Below are 15,663 nucleotides of genomic sequence, written 5' to 3' on the forward strand. Positions count from 1 at the left end.
GCAGATTATTAGACAGACGTAGCGGAAATTAAGAAATTCAAGCGGCTTTTAAATAAACATAGGCAGGATAAGAAACTGAGCTGCGAAATAAGAAACAACAAAGCACGGAATCAGGTAAGCTAGTGTGAAACGAAGATTAGTTAAGTAAAGTTGATTGAAAAAAAAGAAGGATTTGAATGAACGGGTTATAACTTCATGTTTTCGTGGATCAAAAATTAAAAATATAGCACATGCAATTTAAAAACAGGAGAAAAAAAGTAAATGAGATCGTAATTGTAGTAGGCCATAACGACTTACCTGTCGATAAGTTCAGTATGAGAGAGAGGACATGAAAGGGTTATTGGAAGACGCGAGAGTGAAGAGTGAGAAAGAGAAAATAGTAAGTATATTACCTCGATATGATCAAAATGAATTAAGAAGGGCTATGATGGCAAATGATTCGATGCGTTGGCTGTGTAGAAGGAATGGATACGAGTTTGAGGGAAGATTGGATTTGTATAAGAGGGATGGTCTACACCTGATGCTTTTGGGATCAGGAGCGTCGAAAAACTAATAACTGGAATGAGACGTAACACAGAGAATCGGGGAAACTAAATTATAGAGGGACGAATGGTGAGAATATGTGCGTAAGAGCAACCATGTTATGTAAATATGCTAACGATGGGAATGGTTATTATTATTATTATGAGAATGATTATGAAGAGAGAACAATTCTGTGTTCATTCGGTTAGGACCTATCAAGCATGTGCAAATATGTCTGTTTAAATAAGACACTATATATATATACAGGGTGTTCGGGATAAATTTGACAGTTTCGTAAGGAAAAAGAAAATCTTCTTTGTATCTATTAAATTTAATGAATTGACAAAAAAACATTACAGGCAGAGTTAATTACAATACTATCAGCAAGATTTACTCAAAATAACCACCATTAGCATCGATCACAGCTTCAATTCTGCTTCGGAACCTCGAACAAGCTGATGCTACAGTCTCCCTGGGAAGGGCCGCAAAAACTGTTTTAATTTTATCCATTAACTGGGATTTTGTATTACTGGAAGTGCGATTGGTGTCTTTTTCAACTGCGCCCCATACAAAATAATCCATGGGGTTAAGGTCTGGGGAGTTTGGAGGCCAAACATTTGGACTGGTGAAGTCGTAGAAAAAATTTCAGACAACCATTTTTGACTTTTCCCAGAGGTGTGGCAAGGGGCCGAATCCTGCTGCCATACATACGGCCTACCATTGGCTACCCTTGTTATCCAGGGCTTGACTACAGTTAGCAACTCCACGAACAAAGCCCGAATTCCAATGCCAGGGTTCTTCAACACCTGTTCCTGCAGATTTGCGAGGAATTCTGCTGTACGAACGCAATCAGATCGTCTGCTAGGGATCTTTCTTCTTGCTACATTCTCGTAGTCACCATTGCAAGTCTCTAGTTCATGCCTGATTGTTTTTACTGTATTCAGGGAACATTGGGCAGCAGTCGTAATATCCTTATTTTGATGGCGGGCACGAATCATCATGATACAAGTTATTCTCTTCCATGATTCAGGTGGGTTCCAGCTATCCATCCTTTCTGACATCTTGTATATGAATGAAGAAGGGTCCAAACTTTTAAATGAAGAGAAGTGTGTGTTAATACATGTAACTTACGGAAAAATATAATTAATTATAAATATGTCAAATTTATCCCGAACACCCTGTATATATATATATATATATATATATATATATATATATATATATATATATATATATATATATATATATATATATATATATATATATATATATATATATTTAGTGCGCACACATTCACTACGTAAACAGCCTTGCATCGGACATACTCCTTAGAACACACACTTGCTATTATACATGTAACGAGGAATTTATAGAGATTTTCTGCCATATGACTTTTAAAGAAGAAGAATAATAGAGAGAGAGAGAGAGAGAGTGAAAAAAAATACGCGGAATGCTAAATCAAGTAGTACCCACCGCTGGTTCTCCAATAACTTCAAATGCACTCACGATTAGATAAATCTTGTAAGCTCCTGCTTTAAATCATCACTTTTACTGCAACAGAAGAAAAAAAAAACACTCATCGCTCGAAGCAACTTAACACACTGAAATTCCTACGGAAACACGTTGAAAAAAAAAAACGACTCAATTTCAGGTGTATTTTTGATGGCTAAATTTATAGGGATGGCGTGAGACCGGAAGTGACTACTTGGCCTATTCCGGTCTCATGCTATCTCTTTCTTGGTTGATACATTTCGCGTGTGTTTGACAATCAACTGTTAGCCATTCCGTTTAGTTTGTTTATATTTAATCATATAGAAATTCGTTGGTTTTATATTAAGCGATTCTAAGAATGCCTCATTTTTAGGATCTCATATGATGTATTTAGCTGGCTTAACATATTTCACTTTCGTGAAATACGGATTTATCTTTATTTTATATATATATTTTTTTTTTTTTTTTTAATTAGTTTTTTAATTTTATTTTCATGTAAATTTGCTTGTTTGTTTCTTTCTTCTTTTTTGTTTTTGTTTTAACTTCTATATGGAGTAATATATTATATTGTTGGTTTTAACAAAATGTTATTTCGGTGTGTGTGTGTGTGTGTGTGTGTGTGTGTGTGTTCTTCCTCATACGATAGAGCATGTAAATATTTGAAGATATTCACATGTTATAATATTTTATTATCTACCACTGTTTTACTTTTTACAGAATCTTCCGTTTTGAATGACATTAGTGTTGTTCTTTGCATAATATTGTGTTCAGATTTCATAAAATTATCTTAGTGATCTTCGCGAATTCTGTCGGTATGGACGAAGCCCTTTAGTCGAAAAGATCTGGGTTCGATTCCCGTCTATCACGCAAACATTTCTTTTTCGGGTATTTTTCGAGTCCAGTTGAGTTAGCTGATCTCATACGCTGGAGAATGTTTTATTTTTTCTCCCATAAACTTGGGTTTTTCACCCCCTCAAAACAAGCAAACAAACCCGTAAACACATAGATCTTCAGACATAGAACACTTGGGAAGTGATGGTAGCTTCCACTGTCTCCCGGTTAGAAAGTAGCAAATTCTGACCAATACCTTACCTCACGCTAACAACTAGTCTTTGCAAATCATCTGCTATACCTAGTACAACTTAGTCGTACTTAAGTTTTTGGTTTGTTCCGAATGAGGTTTTCTTGTTACCGGACTGTTATAATTTTAACTTAATAAATACTGAAAATTAGGGGTGTCAAGTACGAAGCCATAATCGTCTTGATTTATTTAATTTCTTAAACTCACATCGATTTAGGAAGTCAAACCATTTACTGTTTAGTAAAGCATTCTTTAGAATAAATATTCTTTTTATAAATACTTTTATAATCTATAAAAATAATAGGTGTTTTTTTTAAAAATATAATTTTATATTAATTTTTTTTTATTAAAAATATTTTTGTAATATCAATGATCTTTTAAAAGTTGCATTTATTTTTTTAAAATTTTATTAGGTTTTAATTTTAAAATTTAATATCTTTGCATATGCTTTAAAAAAAACAACCATTAAACATCAAATAATTATACAAAATTGTACTTCCATTGTGTATATCTGTTAGTAATTGCTCAATAGAAGACTGCCATTTACCAATCTAGAAAACTTCAGCACTGCTGATGGTTAATGCTTTGACGACAAGCAATTTTATAAAATTGAAATACGCAGTGGTATGAATTTAAAGATTATGATTGACGATACGTCTAAAATCAAAACACTTTAATGTTGTTGTTTGGGTATGTTATATCGATGACGATTGTGAATTTACGTAAAGCACATGCTTTACCTGAATGTATATTTCCATGCCACTCTAAAAGGTGATAGAGAATTTTATGCAGATAGTTCTAAGTATGCACACTGTGAAGTGAGTCGTTTACAAAATATCTCTTTCTTTGTTCATTTGCATTGATATCCCAATTCTCATTTTTCTTTGTCAGATCGTTTTCGCCGACCATCTACTAGTAGCTCCCTCTATTTAAAATTTATGCAACTCACGGATGTTCGAAATCTTTTTTTTTTTCCTTCTTGTTTTTTTATCTGAAGAGGTTTGTCTGAACACACACACACACACACACACACACACACACACACACACACACACACACACACACACACACACACACACACACACACACACACACACACACACACACACACACACACACACACACACACACACACACACACACACACATCGTTTTAGGTAATGGCAACTTTTCCAGAGGAACGATAGATTGCTTTGAACTATTTACGCAGGAAATACAGCTCATTCGCTAAAAGTCGCAGTTCTTACGGCGAACGGAATTACTTGCTTTAGCTGGTGTGTTGTACAATATTACGTAGTAATGTACCTACCTGGTTGGAAATGATGTGTCTGATCCTTTCACAGTGCACGTTAGGTAGCGGAGTAACAAGGCGCACCTGCTAATGCTTACGAATATTTACGGAAAAGAAAAGCCATAGAATTACGGTTTGTAATTCTATGACGAAGTAACCTGGGCTATATCCATGCCCAGGTTACTTCGTCCATATAATCGACATTCGTGAAAGGTCACGCCTTTGAAAATATACAGAGACTCAGTGTTTCGTGTAAACTAATATAGAGAAGTAATTCGAATTTATCTGTTTTGTTAAACAACCTACAAATAAATAATAAAAATAAAAATGATGCTCGATACAGAAAAGACAACTTAATACCATTGTCAACACTCATATTTCTTACTTTTATTTTTTTTACAATGCTTTTTTTTTAATACGACTATAAATTTAATAAAATATTTTTTCCTAGTATATGGGGAAATGTACTATTAAATCTATTTCAGGCCTTCTGTAAGGCATGACAGTAGTCTCACACCGGACATTAAAAATCATCTACCACTTAAAGACATTTACAAGCATCTATATCACAGTGGGATTTGAACCCACAACTTATTGTTTGGAGACGCGATCCACTCCTCTAGGTCAATAACTAAAAAAATAAACTGGACTAATCATGTTTTTTTTGTTGTTTTTTTTGCGCTGTATAAGCTAACTCATCAGTTGGCCTTGGTTGAGCGGAGAGCTTTTAAGTTGCATTGTGTCATGAATTTCTGTAAAAGTCTTTAGGCGATATGTCCAATGTAAGACCTCTTCCCTGTTTATTGGGCACCTGAAGTGGCTTAAAAATTTTTCATGCTATGTGGGATAGACGAGAGATTCGCATGTCTGAGCATATCAAGCTCGTAGAGAAAACAAGAAACCATAAATCAGGATTAGCAGCACTTACAACAGAAACTGAACACCAAGTGCTATAGCAACGTACTCAAATGGTATACATTGACTAAATTTCTACGCCAGGCCATTCAAAGAGTCATTCGAAATGTTAAATCAACCTGTATTGGAGCAACAGGAAACAAAAAAATTACTATTACAAGCCAAACTCGCTTGCTGAAATCTTAACATATTCTCTCCAACCTGCTGGTTTTGGTTCTGCTGTGGGCATGGATGTTTACGATTATCTCTAGGTGGGAGATGAATTTCAATAACTTGTGTGAGCCCCCCCCCCCACTTACTGGACGCCCAAAGAACTAAAGAATTAAAGAACTAATAAAGCTCCTCGACTACGATAGAAGAGAGTGATGGTATCAGTGGAAGAACTCGACTTCTCTAAATCTAGTCGGAAAAGCTGTCCCTACTGAGAAAACTTGGAGGAGCCGAACTTACATCTATTTTCAACATCTAAGATCAATCCAGAGACCTCCAGAAAAAAGACATTTCCTCTGTAGTTCAATGACAAGAGAGGAAATCCAGGAAGCTCTTTCACATACCAAGAATGCCTAATGGACCTAATGGGGTAATAATGGACCATTAGGTCTCAGGGACCTAATGGACTCCGATGGTCTCCTCCCTGAGTCAGCATGGAATTGCATGGCTGTCAGTCCTGTTCTCCATCATCATCTCTGCTGGAGAACTACCAGCTCTCTGGCGAGAATCTAAGATAATTGCTGTTCCCAAGCCAGGAAAAGACCCCATCTCCGTTGGAAATATTCGCTTAACTGCCCTCCTATACTCAGCTCACAAGCTCCTGGAAAGAATCATACTGAAAAGGATTTTCCTGCCCATCGAGACGGCTCTCTCCCTGTAAAGCAAGCTGGCTTTAGGCCTGGAAGAAACTGTTTTGATCAAGTGTTGGCTTTAAAACTTCAATTGAAGCTGGCTTCCAGAAGAAATTAAAATATGTAGCTGTCTTCATTGACTTGACATCGGTCTATGATACAATCTAGAGCAGCGGCTTGTTGTCAAAGCTCAGTTTCATCACAAAATGTAAAACAACCTTACACTTCCTACAATCTATGCTCACAAACAGAAAAATTCGGGTCCGTATTGAAGGGAGGAAAAGTAGACTCAGACTCCTTCATCATCATCAAGATGTACACCATGTCATCCGCAATACTTGGGAGTGAACCTGGATAGACGTCTGACCTACAAAAACCACATTTGTAAAGTAAAAATAAATAAAAAAATAAAAACGAGAAACAATAAAATATCTCACGACTAAGTGGAACTAGCTGGGGGTTGCAGAGCCTAGGTGCACTTAGGATCTCGGGCCTTGCCCTTGTTTACAGCCCCATCAAATACACCAGGCTTCGCTAAAAGAACTGGAAAAAATCACAAATAATTCCCTATCGCCTCTCCACTCAACCCTGAAGTCAAGGTATCCATTTTTGAACATAACCACAGCCTTTTCTGGCCCAGCACCTTCAACTCACGACATGTGGAATCAACAATGGACTCTGAACTTGCCAACAAATGGCTCTTTTGTAAAAGACGCCTGAGATAAGGAACCCCTAAGGATGAAGGATGAATTCTAGGAAGGATGAAGCCGAGCTGGCGGCCTGCAGCCGCCAGCTCGGCTGCATCCTTCCTAGAATATTATGGACAACTATCAACAGAATCAGGGTGAAGCAGGGCAGATGTGGCTGCGTCCTACACAAATGGAATATGATAAATACCCCTTACTGTGACTGCATCCATATTCTACAGACTGTGAAACATATCATCAGTGACTGCTCCTCTTTGCCGTTTCCACGGCGACCTGTAGGAGATACATGAAATGTTAAAGGAGACTCTACAGCGGCTTTCAACATTGGACATCGAATTATAGCCATAAGAATAACTACTTACTGGAGGTCTAAAATAGCTTAAAAATAAAGTTCATGCTTCACCTCTTGAAGAACGTTTCTGGATTGTTAAAAGTCAATAAAACAAAATTCTTAGCCCATTCGCAGTATGATGTACTATAGACCTTCAACGTTTCGTGAATTACACCATAAAAATGTATAAGAATCCTTACATATGATGTATATAACACACCCAAATTCCGCAATTCTTTTTTGTTATTCAATGTACTTCATGCACATTGATAGCAAATCATCCATATCATTTCTGTCTTCTATGTACTGTGATTTCGATGCTTGATATTGCATTCTATAGACTGTGTTTCTTGCCTATATTTATGAAACGATACTTATTTTATTACACTATAAACAAGGTTGAATTCCTCATTAGCCTTATCTCAATAGTTCCTAAAATATTAAAACTTTCATGTGCATTTAAATATTGATTTTTGCGTTTCTTATAGAGGATTTAAATATTGGTTTTAGGAGTTAGATCGAAGCCGTAAATGTACTAGTATTAGTTAACGTGGCGATTGGACGAATAAAGCTCTGACTGTATTAATAAGTAGAACGGATAAAATACGTATTATGTAGAAATATAAAGAAAGAAAGAATAAATAAATAACTGTGTGTGTAAACAATATGTAAAACAGAAAGTAATTAAGCTATTGATCTGCAAATTAATTGCCTAAAGAAGAGTAAACTAAAGTTCGTATCTAAATTTTAGAAGAGAAAAAAAAATCAAATACGCCATTGATAGTAAGGCAATGTGATTTAAAGATTCCGAAAAACTTCTTCCCAAAGTTTATTGTACAAAGTATTCCTTCTCCGAAACCTTTAAACATTAATTTCCCTACTTCTTGTGGATATTATCTTCTTCGTCTATTCCTTTTTATTACAACCTCCGGAGAGTGCACACAATACCCAGTTTTATATCAGAATTTACACTATTAAGCGATGAATGGAGATCTTGTTGTTAGTCTCACACAGAAAAAATGTCCTTACATAAAAACATATTACCGGAGTGAATACTGTTACCATAGCAACCGTATCTTCTGTCTACAACGCTCACAAACACCTTACTGTCCCATTGCCGTCCTTACTTTTTGAGGACATTTATTGCATAAAATGTTATTTTTCGCCAGACTTTTGCAAGTTTATATACATGACCATGGATGTGTTTGCCCGAATGTAGCATCTCCTGCATAATACTTTTGGTAGGGCTTGCTTTGATACAGCTAAGGTAAATCCTGTTACAGTTCGACTGCCATACACGCCTTGGTTTCCGTACTTATGCCACGAGTGCAAGAAAAGGATGTGGACGAAGAAATGCTATTGCGAAACATATTCATAAATCACACTCCACCCATTCACACAAAGTCTATTTGGAGTTTGATTGATTCTTCGTTTTCCGAAATGTCAGCCATAACGTAGATCTACGCTTTCTTCATGCCAATACAACCTCCAGTGCTTTACTCTCCCGCATTTTATAAAACACTATCTGAATGACATACGTTTTCATACGCTGTCTTAGATACAGTTTTTGCATCTAAGACCAAAAGTAATTCTTGAATTCAGATAACTTGCTTCTGAGTCCATTCCCAATATACTAATGTCATATTCTTGAGTGAAAACTGTCTCTCTTTATCTCTTGGGAAATCCGTATTTCCTGATAAAGAACTATCAATGATTAGTGGCAACAAAAAAAAACATGATAAAAATAGTGGAAGTTCTCTAGTCTATATAAGTTATATTATAATTGGGCGGAAGAAGTGAAATAATAGTGTTCCAATATACCACGTTCTCGATAGCATCATAGATTCTTTTGGCGATATGTTTAAGGAAAAGCCTCTTAATATTTAAAACAGGCTGAATAGAGAGTCATTTTAGCTGGCCAAGACTTGCAACAATAACTTTTTATTATGCATATTTAAATAGCTGAAAAGAGGAAGGACTACGTTGCTTTAGCTGTTTGTAACAATATTGCGACTATTTACGATATAAAAGATTACCATAGCAACAGTAATCTTCAATATTGTTGATATAAAATGTGTAGTCAGCCTTTATATAGAGTGAGTTTCCTTATATTTTTCTCATTTTCCCGTCTCTCTGTATGTGTGTCTCTGCAGATTCTTTCTCATTGCATACATTTTACATTAAGAAGGCGTTTTTCTTTATATCTTCTAGTAAAAGTTATATTGATGGGAGAAGAGGTAATAGCCGCTCGCATTATTTATAACCGTTCTCCGTACGCTTACAGAAAGCAAATGTTATTCCATGAGATGAGTCACTGACCGTTCAAGTAGTTGTGTTGGCAAACAAATAGAATTCACCATCGTCTTGAGAATCTCTCGGAGGATATTGTGTCTTGACTTTATCTTTGGTAAAAATGCATCTATTGTTTAGTGCCTGCTTGTAAAGAAAGTAAGAAATAAAATTGTAAGGTTAAACATACAATTTCACGGGTGAAATACTTAATTACGTTTCACAGAGATGAAAATTGACGGAGGAATCTAGATTGAGTTGATTTGAACACTTTTACATGTAGCATCTGATTTTTATATTGTACTTTAATAATAACAATGAACGCTATTCCCCGTATGGATAACGGAACTATAAAAATTATATATAAATTATAAAATTGGCAATTGACATTTATGTCTTTAAGGGTGAAGCAAGATGCTTTTCATATTCCCCGCTATCTGTTGTGGTTACAGTGAGGGTAAAATTTACGAGCAGTTTGCTCGCCCTGAATGGGCATGGAGATTATGCATCGCTATAGGAGGCTAATATAGATTTTGGTCTTCAATATTTTTGAATATGTACGTTGGATCGTATGCTGCAGCTTGTTGAACTAAATCGTTGGGATGTGTGGACGTCTTTAGGAAAAACTTGGTTACTAAGGGTTGTAGAAAAGAGAAAATATAGGGAACATTTGTATCTCTGTGGAGTTGATTGTTTCTAACAAACCAAGGGGCGTTCAGAATCATTCTCAAGCACTTGTTCTGCACTCACTGTATTTTGATAATGTTCACATTAGAGGTGTGGCTCCAGGCCGGAGAGGCATAGGTGATTATAGGACGAATTGTCATCTGGTATAGTTGCAATTTGATTCTGTTGCTGAGCTTGCTATTTCTATTAATTAGCGGATGGATCTGAGCTATGGCTTTAGATGCCTTTGTGCACGCAGACTTAGTGTGCTGATTGAAAGATAGCTTTTTGTTTAGAATTACACCCAGGTAATTTGTTTCTGTCTGCCAGGGAATTTTAGTATTGAATAGTAACACATCTCCTACAGGAGACATTGGCCTTTTTGAGAAAAGAACGGGTGAGCTTTTCTGGGGGTTGACTTCCAATCTCCACTTAGAGAACCAACTCTCCAGCTTTATAATGTTTTCTTGAAGCTTTCTGGTAATGAAAAGGGGTCTGAGAGATCTGGTTAGTATTGCCGTATCGTCCGCATACAGGGCGAAAATGGAAGTCATTGGATTGTGTGGGATGTCTGACATGTATATAGAGAACAGCAATGGAGCCAGTAGAGATCCCTGCGGCACTCCAGCAAAGATGTGGCGCTGAGAGGATGTAGAACCGTTGATTTTTACTTGCATTGATCTATTCAGAAGATATGAATGGATTAAATGAACCACTTTAGTGAGATACCGGCTGAGATAAATTTGTGCAGGAGTTCAAAATGCCAGATTTTGTCAAATGCTTTGGATAAGTCAAGGAAAACAGCGCCTGTGCACTGGCGCCAGTTGTAGCTGGTGGTGATGTATTCGACAATTCTGTGGATTTACTGGGTAGTACTATGGTGTTGCCTAAAACCAAACTGTTCTTTAGGGAGGATGTTTAGCTCATTTACTGAGGTTTGGAGTCGTGAGAGTATGACCTTCTCTGCAACCTTACCCAGATTTCAGATGAGACTGATTGGACAATAATTTTGCGGTAGGTGTGGATCTTTGCCTGACTTATGTATAGGAATTATGTCAGCCAGTTTCCAGGTGGAAGGAAAATAGTGAAATCTTAAAATTGCATTTATTATACTGGTCAGGTGCACTACTGCTTTTCGGGGCAGAAGTTTAATCACCCGATTAGTAATGCCGTCTGGCCCAGGAGCTTTTTTGTTCTTTAATTTTTTAATAATGTCATATATCTCAGCAGGTGATGTTGGTGCAATATGGTCAGTGCTGGTGATAGGAAGGTTGAGTGAGTGTCTGACCTTTCTGTGAATCTTATATATGTGGTCAAAGTCAAGGTTTCCATACGAAGACCTGCACTGCTTCTCTAAGTTGTATGCTATAACTTCTGCTTTGTCAACATCTGAGTGAGCAAGGCCCTGGTCAGAGAATATTGGGGGGAAGGGATCTGTCTTTGTTTTTGATATTTTTCAGTAGTCCCCAGATGATCAGTAGGTGAAACGGAGGATAACTTTTCATCCCATACTTGGTTTCTATGAGCTTTGAGTGCATCTCTTACTGCCCCATTTAATCTGTTTAGATTTATTTTATCTTGTGGTGCACACGTGTTACGGTATCTTTTCCTAGCTCTGTTTTTGTCTCTGATCAAGTTCATGATGTCTTCAGGCAAACGATCTGGCTTGCGGGCAGATTTGTAGGAGGAAGCTACCTTTATAGCAGAATTAATTTGTTGTGTCAGATTTGTAACTGCAGTTGCTACTTCTTCTTTTGTGCGTATGTGAGGAACGGGTCAAATATAATCCTTGAGTGCTGCTGACAGTCTTTCCCATGCAATGTAGGAGTGAGAAGGAGGACACAGGTATTCTTGATTTCCCAGCTATAGTAGAACTGGATTGTGATCGGATGATAGTTCATCCATAGATATGATGCTGTATTGAAGTTTAATATCCTGCAGGATAGCTATATCCAGGATGTCAGTAGTGCCAAACGTACTGAGATGAGTTGGTTCGTTGGGGCCTGCCACAACAGCGTTGCTTGATCCTAAGTAATTGGAAAGGATGCAATCTTTCTTGTTTGTGGTTGTACAATTCCACGCAGGATGCTTGGAATTCAGATCCCCGGCAATAATGGTGGGCTCTCTGATGCAAAAAGATGGCATTTAGATCAGAGTGAAGTAGAGACTTTTGGGGAGGGTTGTAAGCTGAGTAGATTTTCAGTTTGCCAGTGGAGCTGGTGACTACTTCCACTCCTGTGATCTCAAGGTTAGTGGTTGAACGATTGCTCACAGAGTGGTGCTTAATGTAGTTTTTAATGAAGATGGCAGTGCCACCGCCTCTGTAGAGTAGTCTGTCATTTCCGTATAGGTGATAGCCCCTTATTGTAGGATTGTTTGAGGGTCTTAAATGAGTTTCACTGATTAAAATAACATCTGGTTGATACCTAGATGTGAAATCTCGGAGTTCCAGAATTTTGTTTTTGAGGCCATTTGCGTTCCAAGCAACTATCTGAAGAGATGCTGGAATGAGTTTGTTACTGTTCATTTATGAGAGCTGTGAGGATGACCTACGTTTCAGAAGAAATCTTTTAGTGGAGGTTTCAGTAGGGTTTTGATAGGCTGAAATTTTGTAGCATGTTTGCTAGTGAGGCCGTAATAACAGCTGTTAGGCTTTTAGGTACTGTTGGTTGATTTTGTTTTGGAATTGGTCTAATTGTACGGGTCACATCGGCATAACTTCTTGTTTGCTTTTGGGAGTCTCTATTATTGGAGGTCTCCGACTGTGGCCGCTGAGTCTCCGGTGTTGATGTCTGGGCCTCTGGTGTTCTTGTACTGTAGGAAGAGGGCTGATTGACTGCCTCCATCCGTCTATTCTTTGGGTGCTGAGTACCTCCTTTGTAGTTCGCAGTATGAGGGCCACTGCAGTTGGCACATTTGGCCGAGGTGGTCCTCGGCTTTGCGCAGGTATTGGTTGGGTGGCCGTCCCCACATTTCAAACATTTATATTCTGCTCTACAAAGATTCTGGGCATGGCCAAACTTCTGGCACCTGTGGCACTGCCCAGTAGATGATCTTTTCCAGAGTGGTTCTGGTGTGACGATGAGACCACAAACTGTTTTTAAGTTGTAGATATCCTTGTATATTTTATGATTCTCAACTAGGACTAATGACATGGGAGTCTTGTCTGATTTCTACATTCTGCTGACCTTGACTGCAGGCAGATCCTGAGAATTTAGGTCAGCAGCTATTTCTGCTGTGTCAATGTCTTCACAGACACCACGAAGGACCACTTTTAAGTTTTTTCCGGAGCTGAGCGCAAAGGTATGATACTGGATGCCACTGTCGTCCAGTTCTTTGGTCAACCTTCTATAGTCTGTCACTGTTGCTGGCTGGATCTTTATGCCTTCATCCATGTTTTTGGCCTTAATGAAGCCAATATGCAGATTGGACATTGTGGATCTTAAAGCTGCCCACTTATGCTTTTCTCTAAGGATGATCGGAGGCACCTTTTCTTTGGGAGAAATAGAGGCGTCCGAACCCTGAGAATCCTGTTCCATTTCAGTATTATCATTGTGCGGTTCATCCGTTGTTCTTCGCTTTTTTGCGTGCGCGCACTTCTACAAAGTCTAAAGGAGTAGAAGACACCGATTCTAAATAATCTTCAACGACAATGTCTCAGACACATTCGTGGGGAAACGTGTCATACAATTTCACTATTCCCGGCCAATTATCACTCAGCAGCTTTCCTAGTGTAAGGAATTCCATGTATATACTTCCTCGAATTTGGTCTCATTCAGAAGTTTTGACATTTCAATAATTTAAAATGTGTTAAGACATAAACGGAGAAAGAGTAGAGATTTCTCAGGTGTCCCGAGCAGGAAAAGGTAATCCTGTGGACTTTTGAGGGTCCACTAGCAAATCCCGTGGACACTCTTAGGTGACTACCAGCAGTAAAATGTCACTATAAGAAACAAAGGCGATACTAGCGGCAGTAGGTCTAGCGTATCGCCCTTGTAATTACAAATGACTTACCTGGATAAAGCACTATGGAAAATGAGACTGTTTATGGTAGCAATCAATTAACTACTATTACTAATGGATATGCATAAATAAATCGCTAAAAACATATCAAATTCACAATTCATCATCAATAATACACGACACGAAACACCAACACACGAGCCGCCATCTTTTCACTGCTCTTTTAATTATATATATACATAATATAAAATTTCCTTATCCTTATAAGGACTGGCTTAAAGGGACGAAGCAAGAATTGCTTTTCATCTTTCCCGTTATCTGTAGAGGACAGTGTAGGGATAAAGTGTTATTGAGCTATTAAAGCTCTGATCATGGCAGGAGGGTAACAGCAATAGCCGAGCCTCAGTTAGAACTTCATTGGCTACAGCATTGCCATCCATTACCCTCCAAGGGTTATTAATCACCGCATCTCACTTTCGATTGTTGTTTCAAAATAACTCTATTTTTTTTTTAAGTTATAAAATTTTCAAATATTATTCTTAAAGTTTTAATTATAAGGTGTATGTATATTTAATTCTTATAAACATTAAAAAATTCTTAGTTTGAAGTTATTTAAATAAAAATTAAAACGTAAATACAATTCATTTCAGATTTTATTAAAATTATAAAAAATATAACTATCTTAAATTCAAACGTTTATTTAGAATACATTCTATCCTATTTTGAAGCCGAGATAAATAACGTTTTATTTCTTTATAAATTTCAAATGAACTTCTCAGCGTTTGCTACTAAATAATGTATTGATATCTATTTTGACATCTTGATCTGCTCTGTTAAATAAGAATGTGCTACTTTATTTAAGAATTTACTGAATATGTGCAAATTTCTTTTATACCATTATTAAAAATTAATTCATTCTATTATTTAAAAAAAGTCAATTTAACCTGTTCCACTAAATATTAAGTCAATATTTCTTATTTTTATTGCAGTGCCTTCAGCGAGTTTGTCCATTGCAAGTATCTTCACGTTTCACACGACTGTGGAATAGATGCTGGAGAATTCCTACAAGAACACATGGACAGAATCTCCGGTCCTCTGATCTACGAGCACTGCACCCCATACACTTTCGGTTCGGACACTTGCTCAACAGCGAGTTCCTTCATAACCAATAATAGCAGTTACGCTGAAGGGTTGTTAATGGTAGCGTCGCTAATATTTTACGGAGGTCAGTGAAGAGAAGCGACCAAGCTTCGTACGTTTTTTTCTGCACCCACGTTTTTAGCAATTTTTCACTGTCAGCAAAAGAAGAAAAAAAAAATGTTTTGTTATAGCGGGAATGACCGAATAAAATTTGACACGAGAAGATCGAAGCAACTTGTGGTGCTGTAAGAACCTACGTGCATTGCCTTAACCAGGGCACTAGATAGTGATATTCGGTTGCTTACAGTGTTTGGAACAATATTTATACTGGGCGTTTCCATAGTAACCAACTCATGGCATCGGTAAAGGCTGTTGCATTGCACACAAAGAAACTGAGAGAAATTTACGATAACCTATAGTTCTTT

At 37.3% G+C, this 15,663-nt stretch overlaps 1 protein-coding gene across 1 annotated transcript in view; it reads left to right on the forward strand.

Annotated features, from left to right (window-relative positions):
* LOC150107683 (uncharacterized) overlaps window positions 1-15,331 on the forward strand; it is a 38,253-nt gene extending 22,922 nt beyond the window's left edge. The window contains exon 3 of the mRNA XM_090392166.1: window positions 15,088-15,331. Coding sequence (XP_090248292.1) covers window positions 15,088-15,331 — 244 coding nt within the window. The remainder of the gene's footprint in view (window positions 1-15,087) is intronic.
* Window positions 15,332-15,663: the final 332 nt, after the last annotated feature.

This window comes from Typopeltis vanoorti, chromosome 4, assembly GCF_054136105.1.
Source record: "Typopeltis vanoorti isolate ZY-2024b chromosome 4, IOZ_Tvanoo_1.0, whole genome shotgun sequence".
Classification (NCBI taxonomy): domain Eukaryota; kingdom Metazoa; phylum Arthropoda; class Arachnida; order Uropygi; family Thelyphonidae; genus Typopeltis; species Typopeltis vanoorti.